General features: G+C 43.6%; 1 protein-coding gene across 2 annotated transcripts in view; it reads right to left on the bottom strand.

Annotated features, from left to right (window-relative positions):
* The window catches only part of Dpy19l3 (dpy-19 like C-mannosyltransferase 3), a 47,520-nt gene continuing 28,069 nt past the window's right edge, over positions 1 to 19,451 (bottom strand). For both annotated transcript variants that reach the window (XM_048369309.1, XM_048369311.1), the window contains exons 13-19: positions 18,390 to 18,512; positions 17,882 to 17,993; positions 16,600 to 16,656; positions 13,609 to 13,691; positions 3,585 to 3,717; positions 2,359 to 2,517; positions 1 to 702 (exon numbers count right to left, since the gene is read on the bottom strand). In XM_048369309.1, coding sequence (XP_048225266.1) covers positions 541 to 702; positions 2,359 to 2,517; positions 3,585 to 3,717; positions 13,609 to 13,691; positions 16,600 to 16,656; positions 17,882 to 17,993; positions 18,390 to 18,512 — 829 coding nt within the window. In that variant the 3' untranslated portion in view covers positions 1 to 540. The remainder of the gene's footprint in view (positions 703 to 2,358; positions 2,518 to 3,584; positions 3,718 to 13,608; positions 13,692 to 16,599; positions 16,657 to 17,881; positions 17,994 to 18,389; positions 18,513 to 19,451) is intronic.

The following is a 19,451-nucleotide window of genomic DNA, read 5'->3' as shown; positions in this document are numbered from 1 at the left end:
CACAAGTCTACTTCTGGCTTTTATTGGTTAATTGGAGGTAAGCGTCTCCTGGGCTTTCTAGCTGGGACTCACTTTAAAAAATGATCCTCAGATTTCAGCCTTCCTGACTAACTAGGATTACAGACAGGCATGAGTCATTGGGAGCCTGGCTTAAAAAAAAAAAAAAAAGCTTTTAAAAAAGCCACCAACTGCTCTTCTCTAGTGTAATCCTGTTAAATAATTTGATTCTTTCTGTTAATCCCAATCTACCAGAGTGGTCCCAAGAAAAGATCGTCAGCCTGAAATGAAACGCCTTTCAAATCTGGACCCAGAAAGACAGAAATGGCACATGGAACAGAGAGACACAAGACAGGAAAGCGCCTAAAGCCTGCTGGAAGATGCTTCCGAAGACGCTGATGCTGCGGGAAACTTGTAGGATGTCTCAGGCCACAGCTCTCAGGGACGGGAGACCGCCTCGCACAGGAAGCCTGGGCCACGGAGCCCCAGATCACTGCAGTCTCCCTGTGAGAAAAAAACGAAGGGACCGGGCAGGCATCTCCGCTACTTGTTTGTGGACAGTTTGTAGACGTGGAAGGTCTTGTTCTGAAACACTCTAGTGAAGTGGGCTGAGTAGGGAGGCGGGTTCCTTTTGATCTCCTCACAGAAGCGAGGGTGGTCTGCAGCTTTCAGATCTGGATCATTCTCTCCTGGGCCGTCCATCACCTAATGTCAAAACAAATGCAAGTTAAGACTGGGGTGTGGGGAGAGAAGTATCTATTCTACCTATTTGTCTGTCTGTCTATCATCTATCTCTATGATCAAATGATCTATTTAAATATCCATCCAACTCTTATTTATTTATTTATCCATCCATCCATCCATCCATCCATCCATCCATCCATCCATCCATCTTTATCAGACATGTCTATGTAGAACATGATGCACTTAAAATGCCCAACTCCTCTGCCTCAGTCTCTCCAATGCCAGGATTACATGTATATATGACCATGCTTGATAATGAGTGAATGAATACATCACATAAGAGACAACGGGAATGTGAATAGGTACTGGGTTTGCTTAAGAATGAAATGCTAGGGCTGGGATGTAGCTCAGTGGCAAAGCACTTGCCTAGCAAGTGCAATGTCCCGGATTTGATCCCAGCACCCAAAAAGAAAAGACAAGAAAAGAAAAGAAATGCTTATCTATAATTCCAGCTACGAGTAAGATCAGGAGGATCATGGTATGAGGCCAGCCTTGGCAAAAACTTGTTTAAAAATATTTTTAAATTATATTTTTTATTATCTTTAAGTAGTTGTATAATATACTATTGAAGACGAAGGGCAAAACCATTTGTGAGATCTCATCTCAATCAATAAAAAGCAGGACGTCGTCACATGGGCCTGTTGTCAGTCACAGCTCTATGTGAAGTGTAAATAGGAGTGTCACAGCTCAGGCCAGTCGGGCATCATTGTGAGAACCTGTTTGAAGAAAAAATGAAAGCACAAAGGGCTGGAGGCATGGCTTAAATGGTAGAATGGTTGCCTAACAAGTTAGATGCTCTGAGTTCAAATGCCTATGCTGTCAAAAAATAAAAATAAAAAAATGCTTTGAAAAATGGTGAATGTTTTCTCTCCTATGTGGAAGCTAGATCTAAAATACACGGGGATTGGCTGGGAATATGGCCTAGTGGCAAGAGTGTTTGCCTCGTATACATGAAGTCCTAGGTTTGAGAAAATGGCCAAAAGTGGCACTGTGGCTCAAGTGGCAGAGGGCTAGCCTTGAGCAAAAGAAGCCAGGGACAGTGCTCAGGGCCTGAGTCCAAGCCCAGGAATGGCCAAAAAAAAAAAAAAAAGAAATGGAGGGACAAAGGTTGAACAAATGCAGCAGTGGTACTCACTAGACATTACGTGGAAAATGAACTCTACAACTTGTGGGTGGGAATGGGAAGAAAAAACTGGAAGAGAGGGAAGGAAGGGGTGACAAAAAGAAATGTACTCTACCTGACTTAGCTAATTGTAACCTCTTTGAATCACCTTTATAATAACAATAACAACTTTTAAAAATGCTGTGAGCAGGTGGCTTCAAAGCTGTTCTGCAGTAAAATCCTTAAAAAAAATTATTTTTCTGCAAAGCCACATGTTGTACAACAGTCAAAACAGAGCTGCCATTTGAGGAGAAATGGGAATCTAAGTGTAGGAGGGACGAGTCCTCTCTCCCATATGTGAAGAGCAGGGCAGGTGTCTGCAGAAGACCCACAGACTCATTGCAACAGATAAAACACCTTCCCAGCAGAAACAGATCTGCATCACCCCGATGCAAGACAGAGGCCCCCCTCCCCTGCCCCCAGCACAGTCCCCTGCTGGCAGGCCATGGGCTCACGTGTCCATTGGCGACATCCAGCAGGTCCCGCAGGCGGCAGCCCCGGCGGTGCCTGCGCTCATAGCAGATGCTGTTCTCCAAGATGACGTAATCCGCACCGAAGGACCTCAGGAGCGCATGCACGTCCTCCGGGGACCTCTTGGCGTAGATCTGATAGACCTAGGGAGGGAGAAAACATCTTTCAGTCGCCTGGGAGTTGACAGAGGAAAAGGAGTGATCACCCAGGTCTAGGCCACCATGGGCAGGTGGGCTGTCTCTGTATGTCTGTGTCTGTCTGTCTGTGTCATCTGCAGCCCTGCAGATGGATACTGTAATTATGCCCTCAGGGAAGAGTGCCAGTGAGTTGAGTCACACATGCCCAATCCACCTGCATTCAGGGTCCAGACACATGTGGACTGGGAAATGCACTGTGCCAAATGCTTAATGAGGGCAAATGACATGGGCAGCTGGGGCCATCAGACAGCCTAGGGGCCTTGATGTGGGCGGGGGAGAGGAAGAGACTCATCTGGCAACACACCTAGGGAGAAGCCCCCCCTGGGGGGAGGGGTAGGGTTCTTACTACTTTACTGTTATTACAGCATACACCATCAGAGCAGCAGGAGAACCAGAGCCTGCATGCCTACCCCTTGTCCTCCCAAGTTTAGGGGGCCTGCAGCTCTTAGCTGGGGTGCTCACGGAAAGGGAAGCAGCTTTCTTTCCAGTCTTGAAGGAGGTCTAAGAGTCAAAGGTCATGATTGCTACAGTCTCGGATAAAAATTTTTTTTTTTTGGGGTGCTGTTATTGGGGCTTGAACTTAGGGCCTGCATGCTTTCCCTTAGCTTTTTTTTTTTTAATCAAGGCTGGTGCTCTACAACTTGAGCCATCATTTTGGGCTTTGTGCTGGTTGAATAGAGAAAAGAGTCTCCTGGACTTTCCTGCATGGGCTGGCTTTGAACTGGGATCCTCAGATCTCAGCCTCCTGGGCAGCTAGGATGACAGGCGTGAGCTGCCGGCGGTGGCCACCTAAGGGTTCTCATCAACCTATCTCATGGAGTAGAGCAAGTGGTAGATGGAGATGGAGTGAAGCCTAGATTAGGAGAGAGATGCTTCTGGACTCTTCCACTCTGGCTCTGCCTTGGGCTGCAGGCTGGAGGCAGGCAGCAGAAGCTCCATCTTCAGCCGCACCCGGGCAATGGAGCCCCACCCTGGGTTTGCAAGAAATGAGAAAAGGCAGCGAGGGGCCTCACCGCTTTGGTCCGCTCTCGGAGGCCATTGTCTTCATAGTGTGGGTGGTTGGTTAAGGTCCTTCCAGTACAAAGTTTCACGCCGGCCAGCAGCTGCATGCTGCCAGCAAACACAGCTTTCCTTGGAGTGTTAGAGCTACAAGATGTTATAAAGAGTCTGCGTGAATCTTTGCTGTGGCAATTCCCCTCCAAGACACTGAATCAGACAATCACACCCTCATAACCACCTAGCTACCGGAAGAAGCAGCAAGAGTCAGGGGGAGAATAAAACAAACAAGAAGGATTGAGTTCTGATGTGCACCCCTATTTATGCAATTTTCCCTGGGGTGTGTGATATGTGTGTGTGTGTGTGTGTGTGTGTGTGTGTGTGTGTGTGTGTGTGTGTGGTGTGTGCTGGTCCTTGAACTGAGAGTCTGGACATCATCCTTCAGCTTTTTCACTCATGGCTGGTGCTCTACTACTTGAGCCACAGCTCCACTTCCAGCTTTTTGGTGATTCATCAGAGATAAGAGTCTCATGGACTTTCCTATCCAGGCTGGCTTCAAACTGCACCGCTCAGCTCCCAACCTCCTGAGTAGGTAGGCTTAACAAGTATAAGCTACCAGCACCCAGCCAGTTTAGCTTTTTGGTGACTAATTGGAAATGAGTCTCATGAACTTTCCTGCCCATACTGGCTTTGAACCCCAATCCTCAGATCTCAGTCTCCTGTTTGGTTAGGATTACATGCGTGAACCACCAGAGCTTAGATAAATGCAAGCCAACAGAGACCTCTGCATATCTACGAGCAATACAGCCTGCTTTAAGTGATGATGCGTATTCCCCTCAAATTGAAGACCCCTCCCTAACTCACTTGTATCCTGATCAGAGGGAAGAACGGATGGGTGGACACAATGGGCCTGAGAAACAACATGTTGTCTGCACATTCTCCACGCCTGGGTCCAGAACATGTATTCTGACAGAAAGAAGCTGTACATGAACTGGGCTGCTCTGAGCTGACAGTATCCTGACATCCGGCGACACATGTCCTCTCTCCCCAGACACCCACAACCTACAGGGAGGGAGGCTGACATTTGTCTCATGTGGTCAGAGACCAGAAGGATTTCAATTAAAAAAAAAAAGTATGAAGGCACACAGGCCTTAGTGAAGAGGCCCTACAGCTTAGAAGTCACTCCGTAGTTACTAAACACTTATTTTGGGCCGTGTGAATGATGATAACCTCATTTCTGGGGCGTCATCATTGCCAAAGAGACTACATTGAAACAGATATGAATGAAAGAAAATGCCATGACAGGCTGAAGCCAAGTTTCTTTCCTCTTGTGTGTTCTCAACTGGCACGAGCCATTCCACTCGTGATAAATCGTACAACAACATCACCCAGCAGTGCCAAGAAGCGGCTGTCCTCTGACGAGACACAGATTTGAGATGCAGAGAGGAGAGGAGCCTGCTTCTCACGCCTGGCAGAGCACGAGGCAGAGCAGGAGTGACAGGGGCGAGTACGCGGCACCAGGACGGTCCTGTGCCTCGAGCTGCCCAGCTGCTCTTCTTTACAACAAAGGCAAATCAAGCAGCCGAGACGCCAGCACCTGCTCATATCCCAAGCAGAAAAACGGAAGAGGAACCAGCACCAAGAAGACTCGCACATCTGGCCATGGCATGCTTCACAATCATAGCAGGCAGACGCCATTATCAATTCACAGCCAATGGGAAGGGTTCAGCTTGCCCCAATCCCATCTTAAGTCTCACAAAGCTTTCAGTTTCCTGAATTTTGCGAGGAGGAGTTTGTTATGTCTGTCAGTCTGTCTCTCTTTATAGTACTGGAGTGTGAACTCAGGGCCTTATGTTTGCAAGGCAGGTGCTCCACCACTTTAGATATGTTTACATTCACTTTTGCTGTGGTGGTTATTGTTATTATTATTTTGGTCTGGCATGGGGGCATAAACTTAGGGTCTCTTGCTCTAACTTGGCTTGAGGCACAGCCCTACTTCCAGCTTTCTTTGCTAGTTAATTGCAGAGGAGAGTCTCACAGACTTTCTTGCCTGGGCTGGTTTCAAACCACGATCCTCAGAGCTCAGCTTCGAGAGTAGCTAGGATTGTAGGTGTCTTTGGTAGTCTTGCATTTTGCCTGGGCTTGCCTGGACTACAATCCCCCGGTCTATACTTCCCATTGTAGCTGGGATGATGTGTGCACATGCTATGCCCAGTCTTTGCCTTAGAGGTGGGGTTTTGTGAACAATTTTCCCAGGCTGGCCTGGAAACACAATCCTCCCAATCTGAGCCTCCTACACAGCTGGGATGACAGCTGTGTACTGCTGTGACCAGTCACTGGTTGAGATGGGGGTCTCAAGAATGTTTTTACCCAGATGGGTCTCAAATTGTAATTCTTCTAATCTCTGCCTTCCTAGGAGCTATAGATTATATATGAGCCATGGTGTGTAGCCAAGAGTCATTCTTTATTTATTAAAAACATATTCAGGCTGAGAACGTGGCTTAATGGTAGAGTGCTTGCCTAGCATGCATGAAGCCCTGGGTTTGATTCCTCAGTGCCACAGAAACAGAAAAGGCCAGAAGTGGCTCTGTGGCTCAAGTAGTAGAGCTCTAGTCTTGAGCACAAAGAGGCTCAGGGATAGAGCCCAAGCTCTGAGTTCAAGCCCCAGGACTGGCAAAAATAAATAAATAAATAAATAAATAAATAAATAAATAAATAAATAAATAAAATTACAGCATTATTCCTAGGTGCTGGGCTGGAAAAACATTTTATGATAAGCATTCTTTAGGAAGTTTACTATTTAATATAGCCAGACTAGGCTCCCATCACTTTTCAAAGGAGTATTATTTCTAGTTCATTTTCTACTCATTAGGGTACTTTGCATGAATGTGTGTGCTGGTACTGGGAATTCAGAGCCTGGGTACTATCCCTTTGTTTTTGGTTAAGGCTGGCGCTCTTCCACTACACTCCTCTACATCTGGTTTTCTGGTGGTTCATTGGAGATAGGAGTCCTGCTTGTTGATAAAGGAGCTAAAACAATAGTTTGGAAGAAAGATAGCCTCTTTAACAAATGGTGCTGGCAAAACTGGCTCAACACATGCAACAAACTAAAACTAGATCCTTATATATCACCCTGCACCAAAATCAATTCCAAATGGATTAAAGACCTCGAAATCAAAACAGACACCCTGAAAACACTAAAGGAAGGAGCAGGAGAAACACTTGGGCTCCTTGGCGCAAGACGGAACTTCCTTAACAATGACCCAGAAAGGCTACAAATCAAAGAAAGGTTGGACAAATGGGACTGCATCAAACTGCAGAGCTTCTGCACGGCAAAGGACATAGCTTGCAAGATAAACAGAAAGCCCACGGACTGGGAGAAGATCTTTACTGGCCATTCAACGGACAAAGGCCTCATCTCTAAAATATATGCAGAACTAAAAAAATTACCTTCTTCCAAAACAAAACTGCAAAGAACCAATAGCCCCCTCATCAAGTGGGCTAAAGACTTACAAAGAGACTTCTCTGATGAGGAAATGAGAATGGCCAAGAGACATATGAAAAAGTGCTTTACATCACTGGCCATAAAAGAAATGCAAATCAAAATAACATTGAGATTCCATCTCACCCCAGTAAGAATGTCATATATCAAGAAGACTAACAATAACAATTGTTGGAGGGGATGTGGCCAAAAGGGAACCCTACTTCATTGTTGGTGGGAATGTAAACTGGTTCAGCCACTCTGGCAAGCAGTATGGAGATTCCTCAGAAGGCTAAATATAGAACTCCCCTATGACCCAGCAGCCCCACTTTTGGGTATCTATCCAAAAGACCACAAACAAAATCACAGTAATGCCACCAGCACAACAATGTTCATCACAGCACAATTTGTCATAGCTAGAATCTGGAACCAACCCAGATGCCCCTCAGTAGACGAATGGATCAGGAAAATGTGGTACATATACACAATGGAATTTTATGCCTCTATCAGAAAGAATGACATTGCCCCATTTGTAAGGAAATAGAAGGACTTGGAAAAAATTATACTAAGTGAAGTGAGCCAGACCCAAAGAAACATGGACTCTATGGTCTCCCTTATTGGGAATAATTAGTACAGGTTTAGGCAAGTCATAGCAGAGGGTCACAAGAGCCCAATAGCTATACCCTTATGAACACATAAGATGATGCTAAGTGAAATGAAATCCATGTTATGGAAATGATTGTTATATCACAGTTGTAACTACTTTCAACGTCCCATGTGTATCTGTAGCTTCTATTATTGATGATGCTCTTGTATCACCTTCCTGTGGTTGTACCTTACACTATCTCTGTAATCTTATTTGAGTATATTGGAAACTGTGTATACTGCTATTAGAAGTAGGAAATTGAAAGGGAATACCAAAATTGAGAGACACAGGGTAAAAAAAAAAGACAAACAACTACAAAAGCAATACTTGCAAAACTGTTTGGTGTAAGTGAACTGAACACCTCATGGGGGGAAAGGGAAAGGGGGAGGAGGGAGGAGGGGTATGAGGGACAAGGTAACAAGCAGTACAAGAAATGTATCCAATGCCTAACGTATAAAACTGTGACCTCTCTGTACATCAGTTTGATAATAAAAATTTGAAGAAAAAAAAAAAAAGGAGTCCTGCTTGGGTTGATTTTGACCCATGATCCTCAGCTCTCAGTCTCCTGCCCAGCTTGGATTACACGTGAGCCACTGATAGCTGACCAATCTTGCTTATTTTTCAGGCGCTAAACTTCAGCAAGTTAATTCATATTGAATGAATGGGCTAACCAAGCATTATAAAATAATGGTGAACATTTGCTTAACTGTACTTCAAAAATTCAGTTATGCAAATGCCAAAAATTATTCATTAAATACAGAAGAGGTTTACAGGCACTTAAAGACTGAACTCAGCCTACATCATCTTTAAAACATAAAAAAATTCTTTGTAGTTTTGATTAAATGCAAAAGAAATTCTGTACATTCTTTCCAGTTCTATTGAGAAAATTTTGTACGAGCAGTCTTCATTACTGGAGACTATATCAATTGCAAATCTCTTAAAGCCAAGTACTTAAAATGACATATTTCAAAATATTCGAATCTAAAGACTTTTTTGTGTATGTGTGCCAGTACTGGGGTTTGCAGTCAGGGCCTTGAGTACTGTCCTTTAGCTTTATTTTGCTCAAGGCTGATGTTCTACTACTGGAGCCATAGCTCTACTTCTTTAAAAAAAATTTTTTTTTAATATTGAATCTCTTAGATTTGTCTGCCTGGGATATCTTTAAACCTCAATCCTCAGATCTCAGCCTCTGTAGAAGCTAGTATAACAGGCACGAGGCACCATTCCTAGCTGTCAATCTGTCTATCTGGCCAGACTGGATCTTTGTATCCAGGAAAACATAATCAGCCAGGACAAATATGAGCATACACACACACACACACACACACATATGTACACACACACTCTCCCTCTACTTGGAAACACAACCTGGCAGTTGGGTGTATGGTGATACACACAGAGGCTGGGGACAGGGAGGGCATGGGTTGAGCCAACTTCTCAGGCCTCCTCACTGGGCACAGGAAGGGTGGCTAGGGCTCCCACATCCTGGGGCCTGACTGCCACAAAACATCTCGGCAGATGAACATGTCTTGAATTTAAATCTTTTGGGCATTGCAGTGTGGGACTAGAAATGGTACTCAGGAGACTGAGGCAGGAAGATAGTGAATTCAAGGCCAGCCTAGAGCTCTCTGGTAAGGCTCTGTTATGAAAAAACAATAAAAAAGAGGACTGGAGAGGTGGCTCAAGTGGTAGAGTGCCCATGAGCAACAAAAGCCAAGTGAGAGCTTGAGGTCCTGAGTTCAAGATCTAGTGCCAACCACACGCACATTAAAAAAAAAAGAACGTACTAAAAAAAGGAAAGGACAAATCAAAATGTCTTTGTAGAGAGGAAAACAGAATTTAAGTGTCTAAATGTTGATTAACTCAACATGTTTTGTGTCTAAACAAGGCCCTTGTTTGGCATATATTCACCATCACTTAAGCTTATTCTACAAATATGCCTGCTAGCTATTTTTACTAAAGTGATCATTTCGACTTAAAGAATTGTTCAGGGAAAACAGTCAGGATTAGATCACAATGGGAACATATTTTTAGAACAATGTGAATCTTTCACTTGCTGTGAATTATAAAAAAAACAACCACCTGCTGGGATGGCGCTGGTGGCTCACGCCTGTAATTCTAGCTACTCAGGAGGCTGAGCTCCAAGGATCATGGTTTGAAGCCAACTGGGGCAAGCAAGTCGGGGAGACTCATCTCCACTAAACTACCAAAAAAGCAGAAATGGAACTGTGGTTCAACTGGTAGCACTCTAGCCTTGAGCAAAAGCAGCTCAGGGATAGTGCTTAGGACTAGAGTTCAAGCACTATCAAACAGACAAACAACCATTCCCTGAGGAGGGGAATCTAAAAAGCAAAGACCTCTTCTTTCACAGGGACTGAATACTAGACTAATATATGCCTGCATATTAATAGCTCATCTATAGTTTTCCAAAGCCAGAAAGAGTCCTTTCAACATCTTTGCAGGGGGAGATGCTCAAGGCTGTAACACCAACTACTGGAGAGGTGGAGAGGAAGAAGCTTGCAGCTTTAGGCCAGTCTGTGTAAAAACTTAGTATCTCAACTAATAAGCTGGATGTGGTGGTGCGTGTGAACCTGTCACCCAGCTACTTGGGAAGGTATAAGCAGGAGAACTGTGCTATCATGACTGGGCCCAGCCAAAAACATGAGGTCCTATCTGAAAAATAACTAAAGTGAAAAAAGGGCTGAAGGTGAAGCAAATACAGGCTCTGAGTTCAAATGCCTGTATGGCAACAAACAAACAAACATCATTATCACCATCACCATTGTCTCCTTCTTTGAGTGAAAGTATGAAAATAAAGTCACCATGAGTAAGTGAAGAACAGTCTAAGACAGCCTAAGGTAACCTTGGGTTCTGCTGGAATACAACTGTGTGTGTGCGTGTGCGCGCGTGCGTGTGTGTGTGTACATGCACGTGCATGAGCACTGCTCCTGGGGCTTGAACTCAGGTCCTGGGCACTGTCCCCGAGCTTCTTTTGCTCAAGGCTAGAGCTCTACCACTTGAGCCACAGCTCTACTTCTGGCTTTTGGGTTGTTAACTGGGGTTAAAAGTCTCAGGGATGTTCCTGCCCAGGCTGGCTTTGGGCTGAGATCCTCAGATCTCAGCCTCCTGAGTAGCTGGGATGGCAGGTGTGAGCCACTGGCCCCTGGCCTTGGAGCACATTTGTAATGACTAACAGGAACTCCTGACAGACAGGAGCATGTGCAATGCTAACCCAGGCAAGTCTGGAAGAGCCACCAGAAAGAGGACAGCCTGTGACGTCGCCTCTGGGACTGCACAATCCTAACAACAGAAAACGCCAGTTCTCTTCAACAGCAGGCACCACAAGCTTTCAGTTGGCTACAGTTAACGCAAAAGTGATTGCTTTTCTTACATATGAATAACCTTCCTCTCCTACATCCAATAAATATTGGAGGAATAATTTACTCTATAATCATAGGCCATGATTGAAAATTAAATAAGCAAAGATAAAGTGCAGCTCATGGTTCTCGGCACTGAAAATAGGGGAAAAATTATATTCATTGCATCTAGTCAAACCTAGTCCAACACTGGGACTAAAGCCACACATATATATTTTAGACATAAATCTCCCTATTGCACTCAAGAGACTGAAGCTATCAAACATTTACCATCTCTTAATACACAAGGAGTGCTAAATTGTACTGGTTAGTGAACATCCGTCAGGATTAAGTGCTGAGAGGACTATGGAAATTCTAAGTGATGGAGATGGCTCAGGTAATGCTTTCCAGAGGTGCAGCACCTTTTTCCCTGTGGGCAATTATGGGGCTGCTTTCTGGTTATAAAGAAGGGGAATACAGCATCACAATGCATGGAATGCTATCAGTTCAGTCAGGGTTCATGAACAAAGCTTTCAAACATATGTTCTAATTCTGCAGCTTGGGGCTGAGGCAAAGAAACCAAACAAGAACTAGTACAAAGCAAAATACTTTGTGTTCAAGAGAGGAAAAGAGCCAGGTGCTGGTGACTCAACATCTGTCACCCTAGCTACTCAGGAGGCTGAGATCTGAGGATAGATGTTCAAAGCAAGCTGGGATGAAAGGTCCATGAGACAATTATCTTCAATTAATCACCAAAAAGCTGGCAGTGGAGCTTTGGGTCAAGTGGTAGAGCGATAGCCTTAAGCAAAAAAGCATCCAGGTCCTGAGTTCAAGACCCAGTACTGAAACACCTCCCCTACCCCCATAAAAAAGACACAGAGAGAAAAAGCTTCAGTTTTTGTACTTGAAATTTTCTAATAATCCAGAACTTAAGCATTTTTTTTTGTCAGCTGGGGGCTTGAACTCTGGGCCTAGGTGCTATCCCTGAGCTCTTCAGCTAAAGGCTTGTGCTCTACCACTTGAGTCACAGCGCCACTTCCAGTTTTCTGGTGGTTAATCAGAGATAAGAGTCTTACAGAGGCTAGGAATATGGCCTAGTGGCAAGAGTGCTTGCCTTGTATACATGAAGCCCTGGGTTTGATTCCCCAGCACCACATATATAGAAAATGGCCAGTAGTGGCGCTGTGGCTCAAGTGGCAGAGTGCTAGCCTTGAGCAAAAAGAAGCCAAGGACAGAGCTTTGGTGGGCCCTGAGTCCAAGGCCCAGGACTGGCAAAAAAAAAAAAAAAAAAGGAGTCTTACAGACTTTTCTGCCTGGGCTGGCTTTGAACTGCAATCCTCAGATCTCAGCCTCCTAAGTAGCTAGGATTACAGGCATGAGCCACCAGCGCCAGGCTTAAGCAATACTATTAACATAAACTCTGCAATGAGCTATTATGACTCAAATTAATTACAGTTTACATAGTACTTTTAAAATCATTAACAAGGGGCTAGGAATATGGCTTATGGTAGAGTGCTTGCCTAGCATGCACGAAGCCCTGGGTTTCATTCCTCAGCACTACATAAACGGAACAAGTCGGAAGTGGCACTGTGGCTCAAGAGGTAGAGTGCTAGCCTTGAGCAAAAAAAAGAAGCCAGGGACAGTGCTCAGGCCCTGAGTTCAAGCCCCAGGACTGGCAAAAAGACAAAACAACAAGGAAAGGATACTTAGCATTTACAGAATATGTGAATGGTACTAAAAATGAAAAGATAAAACTCGCCAAGAATGAAACCTGTGCCAGTGTTATCTTTATTAAAACTATGTCTGGGACTGGGAATGTGGCCTAGTGATAGAGTGCTTGCCTAGCATGCATAAAGCCCTGGGTTTGATTCCTCAGCACCACATAAACAGAAAAAGTTGGAAGTGGTGCTGTTGCTCAAGTGGTAGAGTGCTAGCCTTGAGCAAAAAGAAGCCAGGGACAGTGCTCAGGCCCTGAGTTCAAGCCCCAGGACTGGCAAAAACAACAACATCAGCAAATTATAGCCTAAGATAGTATGTTTTAACAGAGGTAAGTAGAAATGTATTCCTATTTCATTTGGCATTTGGAATATAGTTGGATCCAACAATTTCTGGGGCTTGTTTATTTATTGTTTTGGTACCAGCACTGAAGCTTTAACAAGTAGGCCCTCTTCCTTTGCTTTTTTGTTTGTTTGTTTAAAGCTGGAGCTCTACCACTTGAGCTATACCTTTACTTCTGGCTTTTTGCTGGTTAATCAGGGATAAGAGTCTCACCGACTCATCTGCCTAGGCTGGTTTTGAACCTCGATCCTCAAATCTCAGCCTCCTGGGTAGCTAGGATTTCAGGTGTGAGATAGAGGCACCTGGCCCAACAGTTTCTGAATGCAAAGAGTTATTTCTAAATATGCAGTTTTAAAGAAAAATAAAAAAAGATGAATGTTTACAATTAGATTCAGAGAAAAAAGAAATCCAACCAAACAAAACCCCTCAAAACAAATGGTTTTGCTCTACAGTTATTTGAAAAAGCAACTCACAAATGTAAATGTTAAAAAACCTCTTACTTAATCCAGGTCATCAGCTCCACTGTATCTGGGTCATAGAATTCTCTCAATTCAGAGAGCTCATCCATCACTCCTGGCCAGAACTGGAATTAAAAACAAAATAAAAACAAAAGCAAATCCACCCCATCCCATAGAAAGCAGGAAGATGGAATGGAAGAAAGGGAAGCTGGCTGTCCCTTGTGTTAGCTGCAGATACAGTGGCCAGCCCATTCCCCTTGGCAGGTCCCCAGCATCAGTGAGCTGAGCCCAGAGAAGTTTCCAACAGAGAGAGAGAGAGAGAGAGAGAGAGAGAGAGAGAGAGAGAGAGAGAGAGAGAGAGAACCAAGTCTCCAAGTGTCACTGTAACTGCTAGGTAAATATACACCTGGCTGTGAGACACATGAATTCATTCATACAACAGACAGGGAGACCCGTAAGCTACAGTACAGGAAAAATGGACTGAATTTCAGGTAAGTCCAATAGATATGGTGCATTTATTTATATTTATTTATTTATTTATTTATTTGGCCAGTCCTGGGCTTGGACTCAGGGCCTGAGCACTGTCCCTGGCTTCTTCTTGCTCAAGGCTAGCACTCTGCCACTTGAGCCACAGCACCACTTCTGGCCATTTTCTGTATATGTGGTGCTGGGGAATCGAACCCAGGGCCTCATGTATACGAGGCAAGCACTCTTGCCACTAGGCCATATCCCCAGCCCGATATGGTGCATTTATTTTTTCTGATTTTGTTTTCATTTTTTGCCAGTGTTGGCTTGAGCTCAAGGCCTGGACATTGCCCCTGAACTTTTTTTCTCAAGGCTAGCACTCTTCCACAATGAGCCATAGCCCCACATCCAGCCTTTTCTGTGTATGTGGTACTGAGCAATCAAACCCAGTGCTTCATGTATGTTAGGCAAGCACTCTACCACTAAGTCACATTCTTAGCCCTTGCATTTCTTTTTTTGGTAGTTTATTGAAGATAAAAATCTCCTTCCCAGGTTGGCTTTGAACCATGATCTTCAGATCTTAAGTCTCCTCAGTAGGCTAGGATTATAGGTGTGAGCCACTGGCACGTGGTTTCTCTGTGACATTATACTGTGCTAAACTATGAGAAGATGAACTACCTGGATGGCTCTAATACTTGAGCTACAGCTCCACTTCCAGCTTCTGGTGGTTATGTGGACACAGGAGCCTCACTTTTTTGATAGGAAAAAAATGAAAACCAGTGCTGTCTTTTCTGGACAAGGGCATTCTCATCTCTCATAAACTTGTAAATATCAAATTCATGTTTCCTAACCTAAAGTCTTTGGTACACAGACACTCCCATGAAAATAAAACCAAAGAAAACACAAAGCTGATCCTCTTGGGTGAGGCCTGCCTCCATGTGTAAGCTGCCTTCCAAGTCAAAACATCCACATCATAGTCTGCATGGCACGTGTCAAAACTCAAAAAAAATAGAACTCAAAAAGTATCTAAATTAAGTGTGTGTGTGTATATATATTTTAAAATTTTATTTTACTTATGTATTTCTTGCCCATCCTAGGCCTTGAACTTGGGCCTGAGCACTGTCCCTGAGCTTCTTTTTTTTTTTTTTGGCCAGTCCTGGGCCTTGGACTCAGGGCCTGAGCACTGTCCCTGGCTTCTTCCCGCTCAAGGCTAGCACTCTGCCACTTGAGCCACAGCGCCGCTTCTGGCCGTTTTCTGTATATGTGGTGCTGGGGAATCGAACCTAGGGCCTCGCGTATCCGAGGCAGGCACTCTTGCCACTAGGCTATATCCCCAGCCCGTCCCTGAGCTTCTTTATGCTCAAGGCTAGCACTCTATTACTTGAGCCACAGTGCCACATCTGGCCTTTTCTGTGTAGTTTACTGAGGATAAGAGTCTCACAGACTGGGCTGGCTTCGAACTCCAATCCTCAGATTTCAGTCTCCTGAGTAGCTAGGATCACAGGCTTGAGCCACCAGTGCCTGGCTAATAATTCTTTTTTAAAAGAGAGGACAAGAGTTCAAGTGGATAAAGCAATTTGGGCTGCCTTTTCCAGATGATAATTTAAGGCCTAAAAGTCCTGAAGTTAGGATGAAAGAAGCACAAAGCAGGCAAGCCATTCAGCGATCTCTGTCTCTGATAAAGGAACTCAGAAATGAAGCAAAATCACTCAGTTGGGAAGATGAAAAATCTCATTTCTTCCTACTCAAAGTGAGAAATAGGTTGAGAAATGAACAAAAAAAAGCATATATATATATTTTTTTAGACAAGGTCTCACTATGCAACCCAGGCTGGCCTTGAACTTGTGATTCTTCTGCCTCAGTTTCCTGACTGCTGGGATACAGGTATGTACCACCACACTTAGCCCCCAAAGCTTAACCTCTGATGTATACTTATTTACGTATATCCAGTTCTCATATGAAGGCAGCAACTAATAAAATACATAGAACAAAGGAAGATGCCTTCTAAATCCTCTAATCTTTTTTTTTGGTGCTGTTACTAGTGCTTTTTCACTCAAGGCTGGTGTTCTACCACTTAAGCCATAGCTCCACTTCCAGCTTTTTGGTGGTTACCTGGAAATAAGCTTCACTGACTTCATTACCTGGGCTGGCTTTGAACACCAATCTTTAGAACTTAGCCTCCTGAGTTGCTGGGATGATAGGTCTGAGACACTGTCACCAGTTCTTTTAAATTCTCTTACTTGATTTACCTCACGTAACAAAAGAAAAAAAAAAAACTACTACTTTAATCATTGCAAAATAGGTCTGAAGACATTTTCCAACTTTTCATCAGATGAATCATAGTCAAAATCAAAATTACAATGATTTAATTAATGCTAGTATAGTGTTTGCTATCATGTTTTTAATTGTTAAAAACTATTTTGGAAATATATAGGTTTTCCTGTCAATGCCAACTGATAAGATGTTATGAATTCCACAAACCCTGCCAGACCACACAGAAGGCATAGAGTCAGAGCAAGGATTCTGCTCCCCAGAGAAACCCCCAAGAAATAAGAAAATCCATCTTACCTTATAGCACAGGTAGAGCAATGTCAACACTGGAACTGAGTATCGCATGATACAGATCTGTATCGGAGAGACATACTTAAGTTTGCAAGTATTTTAAGTACATCTACCTTTTGCTTTGTAAAAACATGCCCATTTCCCCTTTAAAGACTAACACAAATAAGATGAAAGGAATCATGACATTGTGTGTTAGTGGCTCAAGCCTGTAATCCTAGATAGTCAGGAGGATGAGCTCTGAGGATCGTGGTTCTAAGCCAATCCAATTAAAAAAAGAACAAAACCAAGGAGACTCATTTTCAATTAGCTACTAAAAAAAGCAAAACCGGGGGCGCTGGGAATATGGCTCAGTGGCAAGAGTGCTTTTCTATGAAGCCCTGGGTTTGATTCCTCAGTACCACATAAACAGAAAAGGCCAAAAGTGGCACTGTGGCTCAAGTGGCAGAGTGCTAGCCTTGAGCAAAAAAGATCAGGGAAAGGGACAGTGCCAGGCCCTGGTATCAAGCCCCAGAACAACAGTGAAATTATTTAAAAATAATCCCCTAGGAAAGTTCAGTATGTCACTGAGCTATTTCTAGTTTCCATTTTTTTTTTTAATGTTGGCACTGAGGCTTGAATTCTGACACCGTTCCTTTGCTTTTTACTCAAGACTGGTACCCAGGGGCTGGGAATATGGCCTAGTGGTAAAGTGCTTGCCTCCCATATATGAAGCCCTGAGTTCGATTCCTCAGCACCACATATACAGAAAAAAAGCTGGAAGTGGAGCTGTGGCTCAAGAGGTAGAGACCTAGCCTTGAGCAAAAAGAAGCCAGGGACAGTGCTCAGGCCCAGAGTCCACGCCCCAGTAAAAAAAAAAAAAAAAAAAAAGACTGGTACCCTACCATTTGAGCCATAGTTCCACTGTTGACTTTTTGCTGGTTAATTAGGTAAGAGGGGGGCTGGGAATATGGCCTAGTGGCAAGAGTGCTTGCCTCCTACACATGAAGCTCCAAGGCCCAGGACTGGTCAAAAAAAAAAAAAAAAAAATTAGGTAAGAGGCTCATGGACTTTCCTGCCTAGGCTGGCTCTGAATTGGGACCCTTAGATCTCAGCTTCCTAAGTAGCTAGGATTATAGGCGTGAGCCAGCAGCATACTCTACTTTTAAATTTTAGTATATGTGATTGACATACTGACAACTACTAAAAATAAAAAATAAAAAAAGAGAGCCAATAGGAAAGAAACAGGAAAGCCACTAGTAGAGAAATACTATGTCACGAAAAAGTTTAATGGAAAAGGGACAAGACTGACCCCTTTTGGGTTATGGAGACGGACGGACTTCAGAAGCCACCCCCAAATATCAGGGCTGCATAAGCCAAACGAGGCAAACACACACATGTGAGAGGTCCAGAGATACTTCATTCTGAAACAACAGGAAGAGAGAAAAGTCAGCATTTCCTCATGGCATTGCCTGGAGCTGACACAGCTTCATAGTCAGTGGCAGTAAAATGTAATATAAAACTCTGCAGGAAGCCGGGGGTGGGTAGCTCACGCCTGTAATCCTAGCTACTCAGAAGGTTGAGAGATGAGGATCATGGTTGGAAGCCAGTCCAGGTAGGAAAGCCTGTGAGACTATCTCCAATTAGCCATCTAGTGCTAGAAATGGAGGTGAGGCTTAAGTGGCAGAGTATTGTCTGTGAGTGGAAAAAGGTCAAGGACAGTGCTCAGGCCTTGAGTTTAAGCCCCCCACAAAGTCACATCCAGTAATGGTCCCTTTAAAAACTAAATCACAGGAATGGACAAGAGAGAGATGAAATACCTCATTGTACTCAATGCCAAGAATCCAAACAGCACAGTGTGTATTAGGTTGTAAGCGGTGTCCGGCTTCAGGTCAATGGAGCACCTTCCTGTCTCACCCTTAGGCTCCTGGTTTCCAGAATCACTGAAGGAAACAACAGACACATGAAATTAGAGCCATAATGTATCCTTTCAATTTAGTTAATCCTCAGTATTTCCCATAAGATGAAATAAACTAGTGCTGATCAATTTGGGATTTGTTCATAACCCTAAATATGTTACAATACAAACATGTCAATGATTGGAATCATTACAAGCTCTCAGCAGATTAAGTACAAATTTAAAATGTTTTGATTCTTTAAGAGAATAGCAAAAAAAGATAACAGCAAAAAACTGAACATGGTGCTGGTGGCTCATGCCTATAATCCTAGCTAATCAGGAGGCTGAAATCTGAGGTCACAGTTCAAAGCCAGCCTGAGCAGGAAAGTGAAAATTCTTATCTCCAATTAACCAGTAAAAATCCAGGTGTAGGTTTTTCCTTTTTCAGTACGTTGGTCAACATAGTGTGTATATATATGTTGGTCATGGGGATTGAACTCTAGGCCTGGGTACTGTCACTCTTTAGCTCAAGGCTAGCGCACTACCACTTGAGCCACAGCACCATTTCCAGTTTTCTGGTGGTTTATTGGAGATAAGAGTTTCATGGATTTTCCTGTCCTGGCTGGCAATCTTAGCCTCCTGAGTAGCTAGAATTACAGGCGTGAGCCACTGGCACCCAGCTGATAATGTATTTTTTTAAACCAAACAATTATTACTTAAAGTGTTTAGCAGATACTAATAATTATGACTCACTCCAACTTTATGTGCCTTAGAACATGAAGCAAAAACCAAATGAGTAATAATACTTGCTATTTCATAAGAGATTAAAAACAAACATAAAGAAATGTACACACTGCCCTACTATGTGACGGTACCCTTTTTGCACAACACCTTGTCAAAAAATTTGTGTTCAATTAATAAACAAACCAAAAAAAACATAAAACCCCTAGGAAACAGAAAAGTTCTCAAGACTTTTTTTTTTTTT

The sequence above is a fragment of the Perognathus longimembris genome, chromosome 20 (genome assembly GCF_023159225.1).
Source record: "Perognathus longimembris pacificus isolate PPM17 chromosome 20, ASM2315922v1, whole genome shotgun sequence".
NCBI classification, from domain to species: Eukaryota; Metazoa; Chordata; class Mammalia; order Rodentia; family Heteromyidae; genus Perognathus; species Perognathus longimembris.
Note: the sequence above shows the minus strand (reverse complement) of the source record. Positions and strands in the feature narration are given on the sequence as shown.